Genomic DNA, 17,783 nt, shown 5'->3' with positions numbered 1-17,783 from the left:
TAAGCAAGAGATAGAGAGTCAGTCTAACCATCGCTCCGAAAAGGCAGCTGGTTTGGTACAGTCGTCACCTCGATAAAATAGTGTTACTTACAACCCGTCACCTTGTTGATCAAATTGAATTAATAGTTGAATTTTGATTTCAACTTATCCCGCTATCTGATCGTGCTGATTTAATTATTAGTAGCGCAACCAAGCTACGAGTACGAGACTAGCGCCATCGTCAATACACTAGTCACTACCCAACACCGTTCACGTCACTGGTACGTCGCGTCGTTCGTATGACTGTTTTTTTACACAATAACTGAATTAGTAATATTACTATACTAGGACTCCAATATTACTGTGACATATTATTGTGTGACATGCTCTAAATCCTGATAATATACTGGCCACTCCCTGCAGGCAGAAATAGTTTCAACTTCCAAGTAGTTCCCTAACTTCACTTCACTCTTCAGTCTTCAGTTCAGGTTCGCGTGTGTAATTGTGCAAACCAGCGCTCGTAGGGTCTATGTCCCCCTGACCTCTGTTTGACCTCGCTCGTTTAGCTATTTCTGACTAACCCTAACCCTAACCCTAATCCTAACCCTAACCCTAACCCTATATATATTATATATTATATATATATATATATTAGTCAGAAATAGCTAAACGAGCGAGGTCAAACAGAGGTCAAGGGGACATATAGACCTTATCTGCCAAACCAGCAGCTGGTTCACTTTTTGTTTAGAGTTTCAGCTTGTATAAGCTCTAGTTCTACTACCTACTTCACATGTGGGAGAAGCTGTTGTGTACGTACCTTTGCCGATCTAACTGTCGGGGTTCTGGTGTTGGCGAATGTAACCTATAGCGGCGACAGGCACTTAGAGCGTTTCAATAAAATATAATGCTAAATAAATACGAAATCTATTTTACTACCAAAATCTTAATGTTTCTCTACTCTCTTTCGCCTATTATTGCTGACAATTTCCTGTAAATGCCGTGCAAATGCTCCTCTGCAACACACATGTACACCGCACGCACGCTGCCGCACACTGACACATAAATATGTCGGCAATAATAGGCGAGAGAGTAGAGAAACATTAAGACTCGAGTACTTTGAGCTACATTGAGTGACTTGAAGCTACTTTGAGTAAGTACTCTGAGTTTGGTAGTAAATAGATTTCGTATTTATTTAGCATTATATTTTATTGAAACGCTCCAAGTGCCTGTGCTAGCGGCATGCACTGGTGTTTTTGGCGACAGAGGAAGGAAGCCCTCTGGTCGATGAATCTGCGGTCTTCTAGGGTCATCATTGGCTTCTGATCATCATCATTTCTGTTACATTCTCGGTTCGTTGGTATTTCCTTTTGTGAATCGTGCTGCATTTTAGTGCGCTTTCTTCAGGGAGGATGTGTTCGCTCGAGTGTGTGAATTCTAGATGGTATGGTGAATCCTCGATCGTATACACCAGAGTTGCTCACTTGCGCGCACACGTGCGAACATGCAACACATGCTCACGCGCACGCACGCACGCACACGCACGCACACACATTTAGACTTTCAGAGTGATAAAGGGTCATGCACTTATTCAATGTGACTCTTGAATATTAAATTATTTCACGAGAGAATATAATAAGGTATGTATAATTCATCCACAATTGATTATGAGTGTTGCTCAGTTTTTTTTTCTCATTTCAGACTTTCATCATGTTAAATAAATCTGGTTGAGTATATGATCATCAAAATCTGAAGAAATGAACCACAGTCATGATGCCAGCCATTGCTCAACACATCAAATGCCAAACCCATCAGTTATGCAAACGATGCCAGAGATGGAGTTTGAAAGAGGGGTGTGGTCAGCAGGTGATTGATTGTCTGTTCAGGTTCTCACAGCCATTTATTCATTTATTAGATGGCATTTATATGGTTCAGAATATGTAACTTTTTCCTGAGAAAAAAATATTTGTAATAGTAGGCTTTACATGAATTGAGTAAATTTATGCATAATTAGTAAGTTAAATCTGTTAATGTTTTGCTCTAGCACTGAGTGGGGAAGTGGGAAAAGTTAACAACTACCTTGCAAAAGGCGGAGATGCAAATGCTGTTGACAGTTCTGGATACACTGCATTGGTAAATGAAGTTATCAGTATATAGTAATTTGCAGAGGAGAAATTGTAGTATATACCAGTTTATATAGTGCCAAGTAGTGTATACTGTTAAAGGTTTAGATCGATTCTGAGTAGTAAGAATTATGCTTGTTTCGTAATTTAAATAAATATCAAAGTCATAACCTCACTGTTAGGGTCATTTATGGAAACTATATATTTTTCCAGCACTATGCATCTAGAAGTGGACATCGTGCAGTCATCGCAATATTGCTACAACATGGTGCTAATCCAAATATACAAACACGTGCAGGGGGTGCCACTGCCATGCATAGGGCAGCATATTGTGGCCATAGTAAGGTAATTCTTGACCTTCTACAAGCAAAAGCTGACCCAACATTACAAGATAAAGATGGAAAAACTGCCCTTCACAAGGTAATGTCAATTGTTTTAAGAGAAATTTCTAGATGAAAATCAAGTTTATTTGTAAGTGTGTGGTAATGATCAGCGTAATACACAATCAAAATTCAAGTTCAGGACCTCAGTTGAATTTTACAAATACTGGTAGCATTACGGCTGGTCTGTGAACTACACTTCAAATTTATCTCTATCTCTCTTTCTAGGCAGCTGAGATGAGTCAGAAGGAAGCATTTGAAGTACTCTTGAAAACCAATAAACATCTTTTAAACATAAAGGATAATAATGGGAAAGCACCAGTAGACTATATCAAGGAGCACAAAGCTCATCTAGAGCACTGTAAAGAGATATTACAGAATCTTTAAAGAGGCAACACTGCATCACAGATGGCAAAGTGCATGACCTAAATAACTGTAATATAGCATCGAATATGGAACTAAGATGGCTGGTAAGTATTACATCGCAGTGGTTGTCAGGCAGGTATTGTGATGAGGTAATTATTGTAAACCAGAGCTTACCAATCGTGGCATAGGGCCAATCAGATACTGCTGTGGTAGATGCCATCTGGCGATCTCACCATGGCTGGTATAGTTTGTTAGTGGCTGGTATGCATCATGCCATGGCAGTTCTTATTGGGGTTCTAACACGATCCAATGAAAATAATTGTGTTAGTTTAGGTTTTAATAGCAATCATAATTCGTTATTTTGCAAAGATGATTTGAAAATCGTGTACAGTTGTACTCACATGATAGTAAATGGAAATTTTTATATGTTATAAACGGTGACATGTTAATTTGTTTACAATGTATTGTTATGTCGTACATCAGCCATTAATAGCACAGCGTTATAGAGCATTCATTTATTGTCAGTCTAGTAGGGCAGCTAATATGAGATTATAGTTTTATACTCATCATTACCAATCACAGTCAAAATACGTAAATGCAAGAAATCTATTTAGATAGTTTGTGCATACACGTGATACAATGTATACAAGCGGCACAAGAAAAGATAACACGTGAAACATATGCCCAAAAAAATGACAAATACAGTGGCAGATAGTGAGGCAAATGCTCAAATGAAACCCGTATTGTAGGATTGTATAGAATCCTCCGCACATGGGTCAAGTGTGTCTGGTGAATAGATGTAGGTTAGTGGACTTGTTGTATCGCTAGGAGCGCTGGAGGATCCAGGAGAAGTGACCTGCTTTGCTTCCTTCATCTCCAGGTGCTTTTTTCGTGCCTTTACTTCTATGGAATGTCGTACCTGATGTGAAAGCTAGGACAGAAATAAATGCCATCATCTGTTATTATGATTTCACCTCTCTTGTATTGCACACCTCGACGTTTAGAGGTAGTATTTCAAGAATTAGGGAACTACGGAGGCTTGAAATGTACATCCTCTTGCAAATCCAAATAATCTATGTGAATGATTATAGTGCGACTGAAATGCTTTTTTGTAGTCCCAAGAACAAATACGATGTTCTAAATTGCACATTGATTCGTACTGCATCTGCCATGGTATTTCTCAACGTTACCAACACCAAATACCTGGTGAGGATAGACAGCAAGTGTATCTATGCTGTCACTACTATCTCCCATCTGATAGTGGTGCGGTCTGTAATGGGTCAGCTTGGGGTGGGCGATCTTTTTTGATTTATAAACCCACTGGTAGTCTTTTCCTAGAGTGGACCTATCGGAAGTAATACTTTTTTTGTTGGCGGCGTTCGAAGGCTGGAAAAAATATAACGAATGCATTTTATCGAAAAAGTGCGTATACTTCATTTTCATCGGGAAAACTGTCTATCCATAATTGGTAAACGCCTCCAATTTAGCATCTCTAAATCGCTAGTAGTGGTTATTCAAGCATGTTATTGCCATGATTAGACTATTGAATGTATTGCCCACCGAGGTCCACGTTGTTAGGTCTCCACTGTACAGCAGAACAGGTCGGATCATCAGAAAGTAGATGTACTCCACTGCCAGGAATGAGCTTGCTAGTCCAATTCCAGCTCCTATGGTACTCATAGTAAATGCTAAAACGAGAATATGGATTTTACAGATGGATTTCGATTACTGTGTTTTTCGCTAGAGGGTACATACCCGTAAGCATAACTTCTCATTTTAACCCCTCCCACAAAAGTCCCTCCCCCCAATTTATATCACGAATCTATGTATACTATAATAAAATATGATATAACACAAGCACGTACGTGTATTGTTTGTTATACGCATAGTCAATGAGAAGCTGAGTGAATGGCCAATTAACATTTCCTCCAAATTACCACGGAAATATAGCTTAGCTACTCTCACAGCAGCTCCAATGTGTGTATGCAGTAAGCTGTGCTGATTGTCTTGTTCATCTCTCTGGCACAACAAACCCACCTGTCCTGTACAATGTTTCGTAGCCCAGCAGCACGGCAACCCTTTGCTCCTCACTCCGCCAGATCCTCTCTTTGCCGACTACGAGCATAACTATGTTTGCTGCGCTGACCAAGAACACTGTCACTGAGATTCCTATCAAGCCTTTGCTCTGTAAACGCAGGCAAAACCCCAGAAGAAATGCAAATAGTCTGAGAATGAATGTGTGCTGCACAAGGCTGCGAAGCAATCGATAATGAGGATCGACGAAACTTTTAATTGTTGCTAATTTTGTTAATTTGTCTTAACCACAACCGCGTTGTCTGACTTTAATAGAAACTGCTCAGTGGCGCCCAGGCCACGTGCCATACCTGCCATACCTTAGTTACGCCACTTCAAATAGGAGAATGTATTTTTGAATACGTCGAAGTAAATATATTCTGTTATAGCGGTCGTCCACTTACCCTTCTACGTGTTGGGTTTCCTGTGACCGAGAACACGATCATTGCAACGCCTGCCATCGCTATCTGAAAATACGTTTAATAAAATCAGTGGTTAATAATGAAAAATTTGTCATTATTAACCTCTGATAACATGTGTGTTATCATTGATGAAATGCGTAGTTGCGCGTGTGCGCGCGTGCGTGGATGCGAGCACGTGCGCGTGTGCGTTGGTTGCGCGCGCGTGTTTGTATACGTAAATTCCAGCAAATTTTACATAATTTACTTTCCTAGTATACATATATATATATATATATATATATATATGTATATATTTATAGTAGCAAATGGAGTTCTACACATACCGGAATAGTATCTGGAGCTAGAATAGGGTGCCCGTTGTCAGAAACGTCGTAAAGTTAATGCCATTGTTAACACTCATGTTGTTTCTGACAACGGGCTCGTGCATGGCATTTACCGTCGCAGCGCCGACGGAAGTTCCGACCCAGAGCAGGCAGGCGGCCGTGTAGACGGGCAGCGGCATCCTGCTGACGGCAGTGGCTGCGACGATGATCTCCATGACGCCGGCCGTGACGAAGAGAACGCCGAAGACGCAGCAGCCGAGCATGGCGCTCTTACGCTGACGGCACATGACGGATGCTGGTCACCAAGCAACGCCTCCAGCTTCCGCATCAGTCGTACGACCGCACGCACGCACGCACGCACACGGGCACGCACGCACGCACGCACGCACGCACGCACGCACACTGGCACGCACGCCGCTTCTTATCTGGATAAGAACTCACCGGGTGTAACACGTTCACGCGTTTACTCAGTTGTCGCTTATCTATACTCGGTGGCTCGTGTGACGGTGTGTATATACAGAGTAACTTTACACGTATGTACGGGCACTTATATCGCCAGTAGTTGATGCTTGTATTATCAATATAGCTGACGCTTATTTAATCATTAGCTCACACATCTGAAGGCTGTGGATACCGCTATCTGCCACGTCTATACGGTCAGTAGTTTACAGGTAAATGCAGAACAGTTCACAACTTCACACGTATATATACCGAGTAGCTGGGGAGTCGCTCACACGGCGTATATACTGGGCACGTATGCAGTCAGTAGCTGGAGCGTATACACCGGGTAGTTCACACACGTAGACACACACTCACACCTATATATGTAGCCAATTCACGTGTATATGTAGTCACTTCACGCGAATATTGCCAGTAGTTCTGGTGTATATATAGTCAATAGTTCAAGTTTATATAATCAGTAGATCACGTGTATATCGTCAGTAGGCCTAGTTCACGTGTATATGTAGTCAATCGTTCACGCACATATATATAGTCAGTAGTTCACGTGTATATAGCCACCAGCAATATACGTGTAGACATGGTAAGTAGCTCACGCACTAATTCTCCGTAGCAGGTGTGAGAGAAGTGTTAGTAGCTGAACGCAGATTGTTTGTCTGGCGAGCTCCTGACATGGACTGACCACTGGCCACTGGCTTCACCTGGCAAAGTGCCAAGCACGCTCGATCACGCTTAAGACAGGACGTGCTAGGTTTTCGTTCAACTTCACTTATATATCAGAGATACGACCCGCAGTGACCGCATAAAATTCGCCGGTGTTTCTCCGAATGTTTCCAAACATTTTTATACCAAGATATGACAAGTTCAAACGAGTTTTTTTAATAATATATGAAGTAATTATATTCATTGAGTTAGCAGCAAATCTGCGAATGCAAAAGCAACGTTATGGGATTGGTGTAATATCTGGTTCGATCACCGTGGCGGTGTTAGGAAATTTCCCCCTCCTTCCAAGCCACTACAGCTGCCATCCTCACTTTACCTCCAGCCACCAACTATGTAATTCTATCGCTCTCCCCCCCTCTCTCTCTCTCTCTCTCTCTCTCTCTCTCTCTCTCTTTCATTCTCTCTGTGATCTTACTATGTTTCTCTGTCTGTCTGTCTCTCTCTCGCGCGCACTCTTTCACTTTCCCTCTCTCTGCCTCTCGTTTTCATTCTTTCTGTCTCAAATGAACTTGCTTTTTTACTAGCAAGCCAACGTTAAACAAATGAAATCAGTAGGGCATGCTTCTTATTGGTATACCATGTATGTCCAACTAGTCATATAAAAAAACCACGCATTCAAGAAGAAAGAATCCCAACATTTGACAAATTCACGTATTATTGCATGATTATATACAAACAGTAACATAGAAAGCTATAAACATTACAAAAGAAACTAGACACTGGCCATCAATTTCAATGAAATATATCTTACATGATGAGAAATTGATTACCTAAAGCCCGACGCACACGTGAGTTATTTTACTCAAGTAAAATGACGCACGAGTCAAATTACTCAACGAAAATCTGCTGCACACGTGAGTAAAATGACGCATGCATCAAATTACTCAACGAAAATCCGCCGCACACGTGAGTAAAATGACGCATGCGTCAAATTACTCAACGAAAATCCGCCGCACACGTGAGTAAAATGACTCGTGGGTCATTTTACTTGAGTAAAATAACTCACGTGTGTGCCGGGGTGCATTACACGAATCAGGCTTCCTAATTGAAACCAATGCGAGTATTGTACTGGGTTTCAAGTTGAATCGAGCGAGTTGGCTGCAGTCCAATCGTAGAATAGAAATCTGACCGCATATTGCCTGCATGATACCCTGCCTCATGTTTACAATTAGTGCACAACGCATCATGAACGCATCATGGCTGCCAGGATTGTCACTGTACAATGTTGATAGGTCTCAATTGTCACAGCAAGTCCAATAGCAACGCCTCTCCAGGAAAATTGCTGTCCAAGAAAATGTCAAAACGACAGCAGGGGAAAGGCTTTCCAAGTAATGGACACTATTGTCAACTATGGTCACTATGGACACTATTGTCATCACAGCAGCAACAGCGAAGCCTTCGTAACAGTCATCATCAGAAGCGGTTTCTGCAGTCTGTGCAATTTGGAGTAGCCAAGTAATGGTCAGCGTGGCAATAGCGAAGGAGGAGTCACTTTTACAAGTCGCCATGGCAACAGAGAAGCCTGAGGAATAGCCGGAAGTCCTCAGCAGCTCACAATGTTCGTTCAACTTTGTTTTCCCGTGTTGAAGAAGTGGCAATAGAGGTGTCCAACCGCACTCGTGTTCAACTGGAGAATCGATCGCAGTGTATCGGTGTGGCAGCTGCTACAGCCTGAAAGCGGGGATGAAAATATATATATATATATATAGCATCGGTTGTAGCCAGGCGATGGCAAGGCAGCAGTTATATATTTCATGTTGATATTCATATTAATGGCATAAATCTTTTCAATTAGCCTAAAGCCTACATAGCAGACGACTTTTGAAGACAGATGAGAAGTGGGTATAACTCTGTTTCAGTTTGCCACCAATGGGATGGCGCATGTATGCAGGCAACGTAACTGGCAGTGTACCACGTGTCGAACCCAACTTACCAGGCATAGGACCAGGGCCAATTCCAGTTTGGCTTATGTTGTTTTCATGAATGTATTGCCATACATCTCTCAGAAGCAGATGAGTTTCATACGGACTCAGCAATGGAAACAAAATGCTGATGTCGCTTAGTGGTAGCGGTAATAGCTTACCCTGTGAGAAAAAAGATTTTTGCTTGTTATTTATTATCGTGGAGTGTAGTATATAACACTAACCGCTAAGAAACAAACCAATGAAAAACTACGATATGTAGTATTTCACATAATTATTACAGGTTAATCAATCTATAACGGCACCTGGTTCATGATCTGAATAACACGGCACGAAGCTTCCAGTTGCCATGGCGATGCGGTTGTCGCTGAATCACGACAATTTTCCCAGTAAGCGAGGAGGATGGCGACAATACCCCGGAGCAGCACTGAACATTGTAGCAGTGCTGCTCTGTCTAGTGTCATAAAAAAACAAAGTTACTTCGTATTATTGCTTGATGATCAAAAACGCTGGCCAATGATAGTTATTAACCAAGGTAAATGTGAAAACTACAAGGATTTTTTTCGGGATAGTTTTGCTGACTAAAACAATAGTTCGCATTAATCTCTTCAGTCGGCACTACAACAGCCAACAGGTCAGTGCTGTACAGAAGTACACAACGGTCACCTACCTCTGCTTACAAAATCTAGTAGCTCCCACAAGACTGGGTATTCATGGAACCTTTTCTTTATCACGAGATCTCTGTAACAGGAGAAATGATAGTCAGTTACACCTTCATGCATTGTAAATTATATGATAGTATAGGCACAAATAGTTGCCAAGTTATCAAGTTGAATGCATTGGATTTTCACGGGTAACTGCAGTAGTATACCTCTCCACAGTACAACGGGCGAACGCTTCCTCTGGCCAATCAATCTGATTATACAGAACATCTGGAGTAGCCATCTCCGTCAGCATCAGTGCTATAGCCTCCAGCGCAGCGACACCTGGCTCAGCCGTCACCAGCTGCTCGGTTTCCATGGCGATGTCGAGTTCCATCGTGTCCGTTTCATCGTTCGGATGATAGAGGGAGCAGGCTTGCACCACATCAAGAAACAGCTGCCGATTCGTGCTGATCTCATTCTGTCAGAATCCGTCAATTCAAAAGCAGCGTCAGATAAATTGAACTGCCCCGCCCTCTCCCACCAGGTGCAGCAGCCTCTGTCACCAAACGACGTAACTACGTTCAAGCAGAGTGTACAATCATGAGATGACCACGACAATCATGATGTTTATCTACAAATTTTACCTCACAAAATATTAGCATAGCGAAATATTAGCATGGTGTCTTTGGAAGAAGCTTCCTACCATTCATACCCTGTTACACTCTTTCACCCCTGATAAACAAAAATCAACTGTATCATGCAATATCATCAAAATTCATTTGACCCTCGAGCAGTGAGCAAATTCCTATGCACGCAATGGCACGCACTGCATTTTAACGGCATCATCTTGTACACAGACGACAAGCTTTTCTGGAAGCAAATAATGACCTGCATCGCTAATTAAATTGAGTTCCTCCATGAATTAATACCCTCGTGAACATGGCCGCTCTCGGCGGATTCTGGACGCCTTTGCCGATGATGCCGGCGTGGAAGACGCTGGAGTGAGACTGCGGCAGAATGATTGCATGTCCGTGATGAGCGTTCTCCTCCAGCAGGCACGCCATCGCCGTCTGCTCGACCTTACACTTCTCAACAGGGGGCGCTGGAATCCTCGACCGCAGCGGCCCGGCCTGCCCCTGCAATATCGAGGATGATGTCAACATGTCGGCTAACGAAAATATCGTCACAATCCGATGAGACCGATTCGGTGCACTCCCTGTTAGGAATACTAAATTTTTTGAACTTATTTCCAGAGGAATGTAAATATCGTTTAACGATAATGTTAATGGAAACCGGTTTTCCTAGCCGGATAACAACCTCACATGTAATACAGCACATATTTTAACAGAAGGCGACTGACCATACTACAAAAGAAACATATTTAAATAGGGTGTCTGGATAGGATCTACAGGGCATAGTTCCACTCGCTTAACTTTCCAGGCTTCTACAAAAATAGTTGATGCAGTGTTAGGATAATCCCTAACTATTTAACGTGAACACAGCATAAACTTTTTTTCGCCAAAGCCCTGAATGCTAGCCTAGCGTCACCACATCCCGTGAAGCCTACCAGGGCCCACTATTCAAATATATCTCCTCTGGTAACACGACTGGGGAGATGAATCGGTGTGTGGGTGTGTACCTGCAGCATGCAGCCATGGACGAGGCTGTGCAGTAGCACGTGCTGCGCTCCGGGAATCTCGCTGAGGCTCTGCAGGTAGGCCCTGCAGGTGCGCACTCCGACCAGCTTCTCTTCCACAGCTGCGTGGAGCAGGATGCGCGCCAGCGAACAAAGAAACATGGGAAACTTTGAACAAACGTTTAATATAATTAAAATATGATTAATATTGCGAGGATTATTATGATTATGGTTAATAATCATGATGATTTATCATCATGATTACAATTATTACGTTTATAATTGTGACTATCATTATTAATTATGCACAGTATAATTTTAGCATTCATTCTCTCGAGAATGAGTAGTTTTTATCACAGCAGATCAACTTTGATATCTGAATGATAAGTTGCTAAGTCAATACCTTTGATATGAAGGACACTGAAGAAATATGCTGTAACACCAAAACACAATTGCAGCATCGTTCCTAATGGCAGGAGCCGAGGATGGCCAATGAGATGCAAGCACTGCATAGCGGCTGAAGACACTTTTCTATTATTCGACCGTAGATGGCAGCACAGGGGTGAGACATGATTTCGGAGGATGATGGCAAACCTGCGAAAGTCAGCGGACATTAGACGCCTGCAGATGTGAAGTAAAATGCGCAAGAGAAGCTTAAGTAGTAAGCATTCGATTCGTTACCGTCTGATTTCCCCCGAGAGCAACGTCATTATACGTGGTACCATCTGGGGAATTATTTGCTGCCGACGCGAGAGCGACACGATAGACAATTCAGTTGAGGTTGGAGATTCACCTGTTGCTTGACCTACGATGGCGCCACCGCAGCAGCAGCGTGAGCATGTTGCACAGGAGGGTCTCCAACATGTCCGGCTGGCTCTGCAGAGTGACGAACGCCTGAAAATCACCGTCACGTCAGCGTGGAAAAAAACTACACTCACTGGGCATCGAACGCAAAATCTCTATCCCTATGGGTTAGGCTGACCCCCCCCCCCAACCAGGCTAATAATCGGCAATCATCCTCCACTTGTTTTGAATAACACAAGCTGAAAATTGCCTTTCTCACAAGCCACATAGAGTAGTGTATAGTACCATAGCAGGGTACCGTATAGTAGAGTAGTAGTAGCAGCTAAGAGTAGTATAGCAGCTAAGCGTAGTAGTAGCAGCTAAGAGTAGTAGTAGCAGCTAAGCGTTAAGAATGTAATAACAAAACAGTAGTACTGGTAGTAAAAAGGTAATAACAGTAGCTAAGAGGTATCATCCAAGCGGTGGCGCTAGCAGCCCGCTACCTTGTCGACAGTTCTCTGCAGCGCGTTCGGCAGCTGGCTATCCATCTCCTGACTCATGCTCTGGAAGAGAGAAGCCATGCGGCTGTCCTGTCCGTGACACAGGAAGTGATGCAGAATGTCGGCTGCCACCGGCTCCCCGCCGTACTGACCGACAAAAGCGAGGATCCGACTGAGCCACACGAGCCTAATGGAAGAGAGATGGACAGTGGCTAGTACATCGCGCATAACGCGGTAACTTAGGATAGTTCTACGACGTATTTATAACTCTTGGCCACACGAGTCTAATGGAAGAGAGATGGACAGTGGCTAGTACATCGCGCATAACGCGGTAACTTAGGATAGTTCTATGACGTATTTATAACTCTTGGCCACACGAGTCTAATGGAAGAGAGATGGACAGTGGCTAGTACATCGCGCATAACGCGGTAACTTAGGATAGTTCTATAACGTATTTATAACTCTTGGCCACACGAGTCTAATGGAAGAGAGATGGACAGTGGCTAGTACATCGCCATGAACGCGTTAAACGTTAGGATAGTTCTACGACGTATTTATAAACTCTTGGCCACACGAGTCTAATGGAAGAGAGATGGACAGTGCTAGTACATCGGCATAACGCGGTAACTTAGGATAGTTCTACGACGTATTATAACTCTTGGCCAGCACGAGTCTAATGGAAGAGAGATGGACAGTGGCTAGTACATCGCGCATAACGCGGTAATTAGGATAGGTTCTACGACGTATTTATAACTCTTGCCACACGAGTCTAATGAAGAGAGATGGACAGTGGCTAGTACATCGCGCATAACGCGGTATACTTAGGATAGTTCTACGATGTATGTTATAACTCTTGGCCACACGAGTCATATGGAAGAGAGATGGCACAGTGGCTGAGTACAGTCGCGCATAACGCGGTAACTAGGATAGTTCTACGATGATATTTATAACTCTTGGCCCCACGAGTCTAATGGAAGAGAGATGGACAGTGGCTAGTACATCGCGCATAACGCGGTAACTTAGGATAGTTCCACGACGTATTATAACTCTTGCCCACGAGTCTAATGGAAGAGAGATGGACAGTGGCTAGTACATCGCGCATAACGCGGTAACTTAGGATAGTTCTATGACGTATTTATAATCTTGGCCACACGAGTCTAATGGAAGAGAGATGGGACAGTGCTAGTACATCGTGCATAACGTGGTAACTAGGATAGGTTCTATAACGTATTTATAATCTTGGCCACGAGTCTAATGGAAAGAGAGATGGACAGTGCTAGTACATCGCATATAGCACATAACACGGTAACTTAGCATAGTTTTATGGCGTATTTATTACTCCTGGCCACAACGGTCTAATGAAAGAGAGAACAGCAGTACGCTGGTACATTGTCTATAGCGCATAACACGGTAACTTTAAAGGCATAATAAGCCCATTAATTATACAATGTTGACGAATGCTAGAGTAACTGGCACCTTGTGTAGTTAATAAGTACATAACCTAATAGCCAAATGCGTATTAGTTTGTCCAATATCACTGCTGGTTATATTACAAACAAGACTTGAAATCGGTTGTTGATATGTATCAACGTATCATTTACGTGCCGTAAATGTCATCCAGGAGTTCAAGGCGATGGCACATAAACATTGTCGGCCCGTATGTTTTGGACGCAGATGAAATGGAGGTGTCAGCGGGTAACGGCCATCGGACTAAACATGGAAATGGAGTAAAACACACGTACTAATCACGGAACGCACGTGGACAGCCCTGACAAAAAAGTTCCTTATCGACGAGCGTCCATGTTTACGAAATCACTGATGATAGCATTGCGTACGGCCGAGCATGCGTGCGAAAATGTCCGGTGCACTATAAGATCGTGTATCACACCCGCTTCGCCGGCAGCGGTTTGAACTGTAAACAACTGATTTTTGGACTGCGGATTTTCAATTAGGCATTTCTTAGTAACCAGCAGTGACCATTGGAACAGAACTAATACGCGTTTGGAGTAAGGTTCGTGTTATTTGTTAACTACACAAGGTGCCAGTTACTCTAGCATTCGTCAACATTGCATAAGCAATGGACTTATTATGCCTTTAAGGATTTAGTTTTATATTGTATTTATAACACCTGGCTACACAAGTCTAATGGAAGAAAGATGAGCAAAACCTACTGTGTGTCATATATAGCGCATAACACAGTAATTTAGGCTAGTTTTATGATGCATTTACCACTCCTGGGAGTAGTTGTAACTAGTTAACTTGCTATGTCGACTAACCCCTGCTGGGGATGAGGCTGAAGTAGCATGTTGCACAATGCTATCTGGTTGCTGAGGAGACTGGCAAGGAACGGAATATCACCGCGTGTGGCTTCCCACGTCGCAATCATCCCAATCATCCGCTGCAGATCCATCACAAGCATATCCTGCGTAACAATTTCAATATGACGGTATGATGTAATCAGGAGTGTATATACATTGTTACATACAGTGTATTAGTGTATATACAGTATATTACAGTGTATTAGTGTATATACAGTATATTACAGCGTATTAGTGTATATACAGTGTATTAGTGTATATACAGTGTATATACAGTATATTAGTGTATATACAGTGTATATATAGTATATTACAGTGTATATACAGTGTATATATAGTATATTACAGTGTATATACAGATATATACAGTGTTATTACATACACTCCTCGTACATTGCTCTGCACTGAGACAATTAGTGCAATAGCCAGATGCTGTGTTCCTGCTGCAGTGAGATTTAATATGGTAAAATATTATTGTTGAGTGTTTTTATTGAAAAATATACATAGTTGGGTTCGCATAGGCTTTAAAACTTTGGGACTAGCAGTCGGGTAGCGTAGTGAAAAGTAATAGTAAACAAACAATATGTTAACACTATCCGGCTTGAGAACACTACCACTTACCAGGATTACTGTACAGCATTTTTCAACCTTTTCGTTGATGCCTGTATCCAGGGCCATGGTATTGATCAGGAACTGTAGAATGCCCAGAGAACCATCTGTGCTCATGATGATCAAATGCACAACCAGGCTCAGCAAACTGTAAACAATGCAAACGTGTACATGCAACATGCGCACCAAAATTCAGCATAAAAAGATTCAACAAACGTACACGATGCAAGAACACATGTAGGAAATACATAGTACAGTATAGTGCTCTATCATTATAGCCAGCTTACCTGTCGAGGTCCTGGACATGTGAGAACTGCCATTTTCCCACCTGAACAGCTAGCTGGTTGAGCACGTCTGGCGTGAGAGTTTTCACAGAGTCCGTTGCAATCACACACAGCAGCATGGGAGACAGAGAGGCGAGGTGCAGAAGGTAGGGCACCGTAGCTAACCTGAAGTCGTCCACGTCATCCTGAAGACTCTCCTACAAGGTTTTGGTACGGATAGCGACGTCTTATAACCAGCATTGTAGGCCCATCACACTTGTTATTATTGTCGTTTAGGGATAAGGTAAACTGATCAGCTGCACTCCCTCCACACACGCAGGCTTACGCACGCACGCACGCACGCACGCACGCACGCACGCACGCACGCAAGAACGCACGCACACATGCACACACATGCACCGTGTACCCCCTACACCGACGCGTGTACGCTAGCTCGACGCGCGTGCCCCCCTACACCGACGCGTGTACGCTAGCTCGATGCGCGTGCTGTCATCGTTTCAGCTCGTGCTTCCCGACGACGATGATCACCAGGGTGCTGCACTGCGGCCTCAAGGACTTCTGCTCGCATGGCAGCGCGCAGCAGCAGCAGCAGCAGCAGCAGGCGGACTTCTCCGGCAACTCCTCCTCCGCGGACGGTGGCGGCGGCGGCGGCGGCGGCGAGAAGGTGCCGAAGATCGCGTCCGTCGTGGGCATCCTCGGACACCTGGTGACGCAGCACGCGCAGGGCATACACAAGGCCCTGCTCACGCTCTTCCAGGTATCGACGGCGAGCGCGAGCGTGGCGGATGCTCGAACCCGGATCTGTTCGCGGGGTGCACGTGGTGGGATGGAGTGGGAGTGGGGGGTTGTCACTGTTATACCTCTGGTGGCTGGTATGTGCGTGTGTGTGTGTGCGCGCATGCGTGCATGCTTGCGAGTATGTGTGTGTGTGTGGGGGGGGGGGGTTGTATGGTGTGTGTATCTATGTGCGTGTGTGTGTTTGCCCCCTACACCGACGCGTGTACCCCCTACACCGACGCGTGTACCCCCCTACACCGACGCGTGTACCCCCCTACACCGACGAGGGGTACACGCGTCGGTGTAGGGAGGGGTACACGCGTCGGTGTAGGGAGGGGTACACGCGTCGGTGTAGGGGGGGGGCACGTGCGTCGGTGTAGGGGGGCACGTGCGTCGGTGTAGGGCGGGGCACGTGCGTAGGTGTACGGGTGGGGGCGGCATATTTCGCTCGCGTTCCCATACGCCCGGCGCATCGCTCGTATTCAACATGTTGAATATTTCCGCCCGGGTTTTCGACCCNGTGTGTGTGTGTGTGTGTGTGTGTGTGTGCGCGCGCGCGTGTGTGCGCGCGTATAGGTCTGTGTGTGCGCGCGCGCGTATAGGTCTGTGTGTGCGCGCGCGCGTGTGTGCGCGCGTATAGGTCTGTGTGTGCGCGCGCGCGTGTGTGCGCGCGTATAGGTCTGTGTGTGCGCGCGCGCGTGTGTGCGCGCGTATAGGTCTGTGCGCGCGGGTAAATTCTGCGAGGCAATACCGAGGAGTACCGTATGTGGAGTTTTCACACAAGTGGGCGGCATGCGCATGCGCCTGAACCCCAACACAAATCAAGGTAGTTAGCATCGGAAAGGCGAGTCACTCGCTCAGCATCCGTCTGATTGTGTAGCTAGATCGATACGCTTTCGATGTTATATGCTTTTCACGTGCCTGCCTGTGCGTACGTGCTGGCATTGTTTCCCTCTGGAATGTATTTAGCGATAACTAATGCGCTTTCATGCAGGTCAGGTAATCGCGTGAGACTATGAGAATTAGGATGAATGAGAATTAGGTACCGATCATGACTAGTGCTTCACGGGTTAATCACGCTTCCCGGTGCGACAGCGGGTTAAATGCAGGCGGGGCACCAATTGGTTTGCGCATGCAGCTGCTGCGCACCTCAAGTATTAGCATCCTCGGCATGCAGTCGATGTTGGTAATGACGAAATACGCGAGCGTGTTTATTAGTGATAAGTTGATTACTGTAATTACGTTTCTAGCGCATCGTGACATAAAGGTGGTAGTGAGACGCGGGAGTTACATAGCAGAGCCAGCGGTCTCGCTGGTGGTGACACCTAGCGGTTGGTGTGGAGACACTGTGAGCGGTTGGGATACATCAGACAGCGGGGGGATCTCCCCTCTCTCTTTATCTCTCTCTCTCTCTCTCTCTCTCTCTCTTATTCTCTCTTCTTCTCTCTCTCTCTCTCTCTCTTCT

At 44.5% G+C, this 17,783-nt stretch overlaps 3 protein-coding genes across 6 annotated transcripts; 1 reads left to right on the top strand and 2 right to left on the bottom strand.

Moving 5' to 3' along the window:
* The first annotated feature begins 27 nt into the window (after positions 1 to 27).
* Positions 28 to 3,280, top strand: LOC106821368 (ankyrin repeat domain-containing protein 39-like). Of its 3 annotated transcripts, none has more exons than XM_014826131.1 (5): positions 28 to 260; positions 1,678 to 1,842; positions 2,021 to 2,109; positions 2,313 to 2,519; positions 2,708 to 3,280. In XM_014826131.1, exons 2-5 carry the CDS (start codon positions 1,734 to 1,736, stop codon positions 2,864 to 2,866), a joined length of 564 nt encoding a protein of 187 aa, XP_014681617.1. In that variant the 5' UTR covers positions 28 to 260; positions 1,678 to 1,733; the 3' UTR covers positions 2,867 to 3,280. The 3 variants fall into 3 exon arrangements, with proteins under 3 accessions (XP_014681617.1, XP_014681619.1, XP_014681618.1); XM_014826133.1 differs by lacking the exon at positions 28 to 260 and adding an exon at positions 273 to 467; XM_014826132.1 differs by lacking the exon at positions 28 to 260 and adding an exon at positions 735 to 788.
* A 107-nt stretch (positions 3,281 to 3,387) lies between these two features.
* LOC106821366 lies at positions 3,388 to 6,778 on the bottom strand. The gene is made up of 6 exons (XM_014826130.1): positions 5,777 to 6,778; positions 5,323 to 5,385; positions 4,883 to 5,030; positions 4,406 to 4,533; positions 4,049 to 4,231; positions 3,388 to 3,776 (listed from the first exon to the last, which is right to left on the bottom strand). Exons 1-6 carry the CDS (start codon positions 5,948 to 5,950, stop codon positions 3,573 to 3,575), a joined length of 900 nt encoding a protein of 299 aa, XP_014681616.1. The 5' UTR covers positions 5,951 to 6,778; the 3' UTR covers positions 3,388 to 3,572.
* A 1,007-nt stretch (positions 6,779 to 7,785) lies between these two features.
* Positions 7,786 to 15,739, bottom strand: LOC106821369 (integrator complex subunit 5-like). Of its 2 annotated transcripts, none has more exons than XM_014826134.1 (13): positions 15,545 to 15,739; positions 15,270 to 15,405; positions 14,607 to 14,752; positions 12,334 to 12,517; positions 11,841 to 11,941; positions 11,451 to 11,641; positions 11,051 to 11,169; positions 10,341 to 10,547; positions 9,639 to 9,889; positions 9,438 to 9,508; positions 9,073 to 9,221; positions 8,779 to 8,929; positions 7,786 to 8,516 (listed from the first exon to the last, which is right to left on the bottom strand). In XM_014826134.1, the coding sequence occupies exons 1-13, from the start codon at positions 15,658 to 15,660 to the stop codon at positions 8,410 to 8,412; spliced, it is 1,929 nt and encodes a 642-aa protein (XP_014681620.1). In that variant the 5' UTR covers positions 15,661 to 15,739; the 3' UTR covers positions 7,786 to 8,409. The 2 variants fall into 2 exon arrangements, with proteins under 2 accessions (XP_014681620.1, XP_014681622.1); XM_014826136.1 differs by having other exon boundaries at positions 15,270 to 15,341.
* Positions 15,740 to 17,783: the final 2,044 nt, after the last annotated feature.

Source organism: Priapulus caudatus, unplaced genomic scaffold (genome assembly GCF_000485595.1).
Source record: "Priapulus caudatus unplaced genomic scaffold, Priapulus_caudatus-5.0.1 Scaffold70, whole genome shotgun sequence".
Lineage (NCBI taxonomy): Eukaryota > Metazoa > Priapulida > Priapulimorpha > Priapulimorphida > Priapulidae > Priapulus > Priapulus caudatus.
Note: the sequence above shows the minus strand (reverse complement) of the source record. Positions and strands in the feature narration are given on the sequence as shown.

Bases quoted from the DNA above. Each gene is read 5' to 3' on its own strand.
- LOC106821368 (XM_014826131.1), top strand. From the start codon at position 1,734: ATGAACCACAGTCATGATGCCAGCCATTGCTCAACACATCAAATGCCA. The intron at 1,843-2,020 runs GTGATTGATTGT...GTTTTGCTCTAG, and splicing joins AAGAGGGGTGTGGTCAGCAG to CACTGAGTGGGGAAGTGGGA. The intron at 2,110-2,312 runs GTAAATGAAGTT...ATATTTTTCCAG, and splicing joins GTTCTGGATACACTGCATTG to CACTATGCATCTAGAAGTGG.
- LOC106821366 (XM_014826130.1), bottom strand. From the start codon at position 5,950: ATGTGCCGTCAGCGTAAGAGCGCCATGCTCGGCTGCTGCGTCTTCGGC. The intron at 4,232-4,405 runs GTGGGCAATACA...TATTTTTTCCAG, and splicing joins ACCTAACAACGTGGACCTCG to CCTTCGAACGCCGCCAACAA. The intron at 3,777-4,048 runs GTATTTGGTGTT...TTTCTGTCCTAG, and splicing joins TTGCTGTCTATCCTCACCAG to CTTTCACATCAGGTACGACA.
- LOC106821369 (XM_014826134.1), bottom strand. From the start codon at position 15,660: ATGCTGCTGTGTGTGATTGCAACGGACTCTGTGAAAACTCTCACGCCA. The intron at 15,406-15,544 runs GTAAGCTGGCTA...CATTGTTTACAG, and splicing joins CATGTCCAGGACCTCGACAG to TTTGCTGAGCCTGGTTGTGC. The intron at 11,642-11,840 runs GTGAATCTCCAA...TGACTTTCGCAG, and splicing joins CATCGTAGGTCAAGCAACAG to GTTTGCCATCATCCTCCGAA.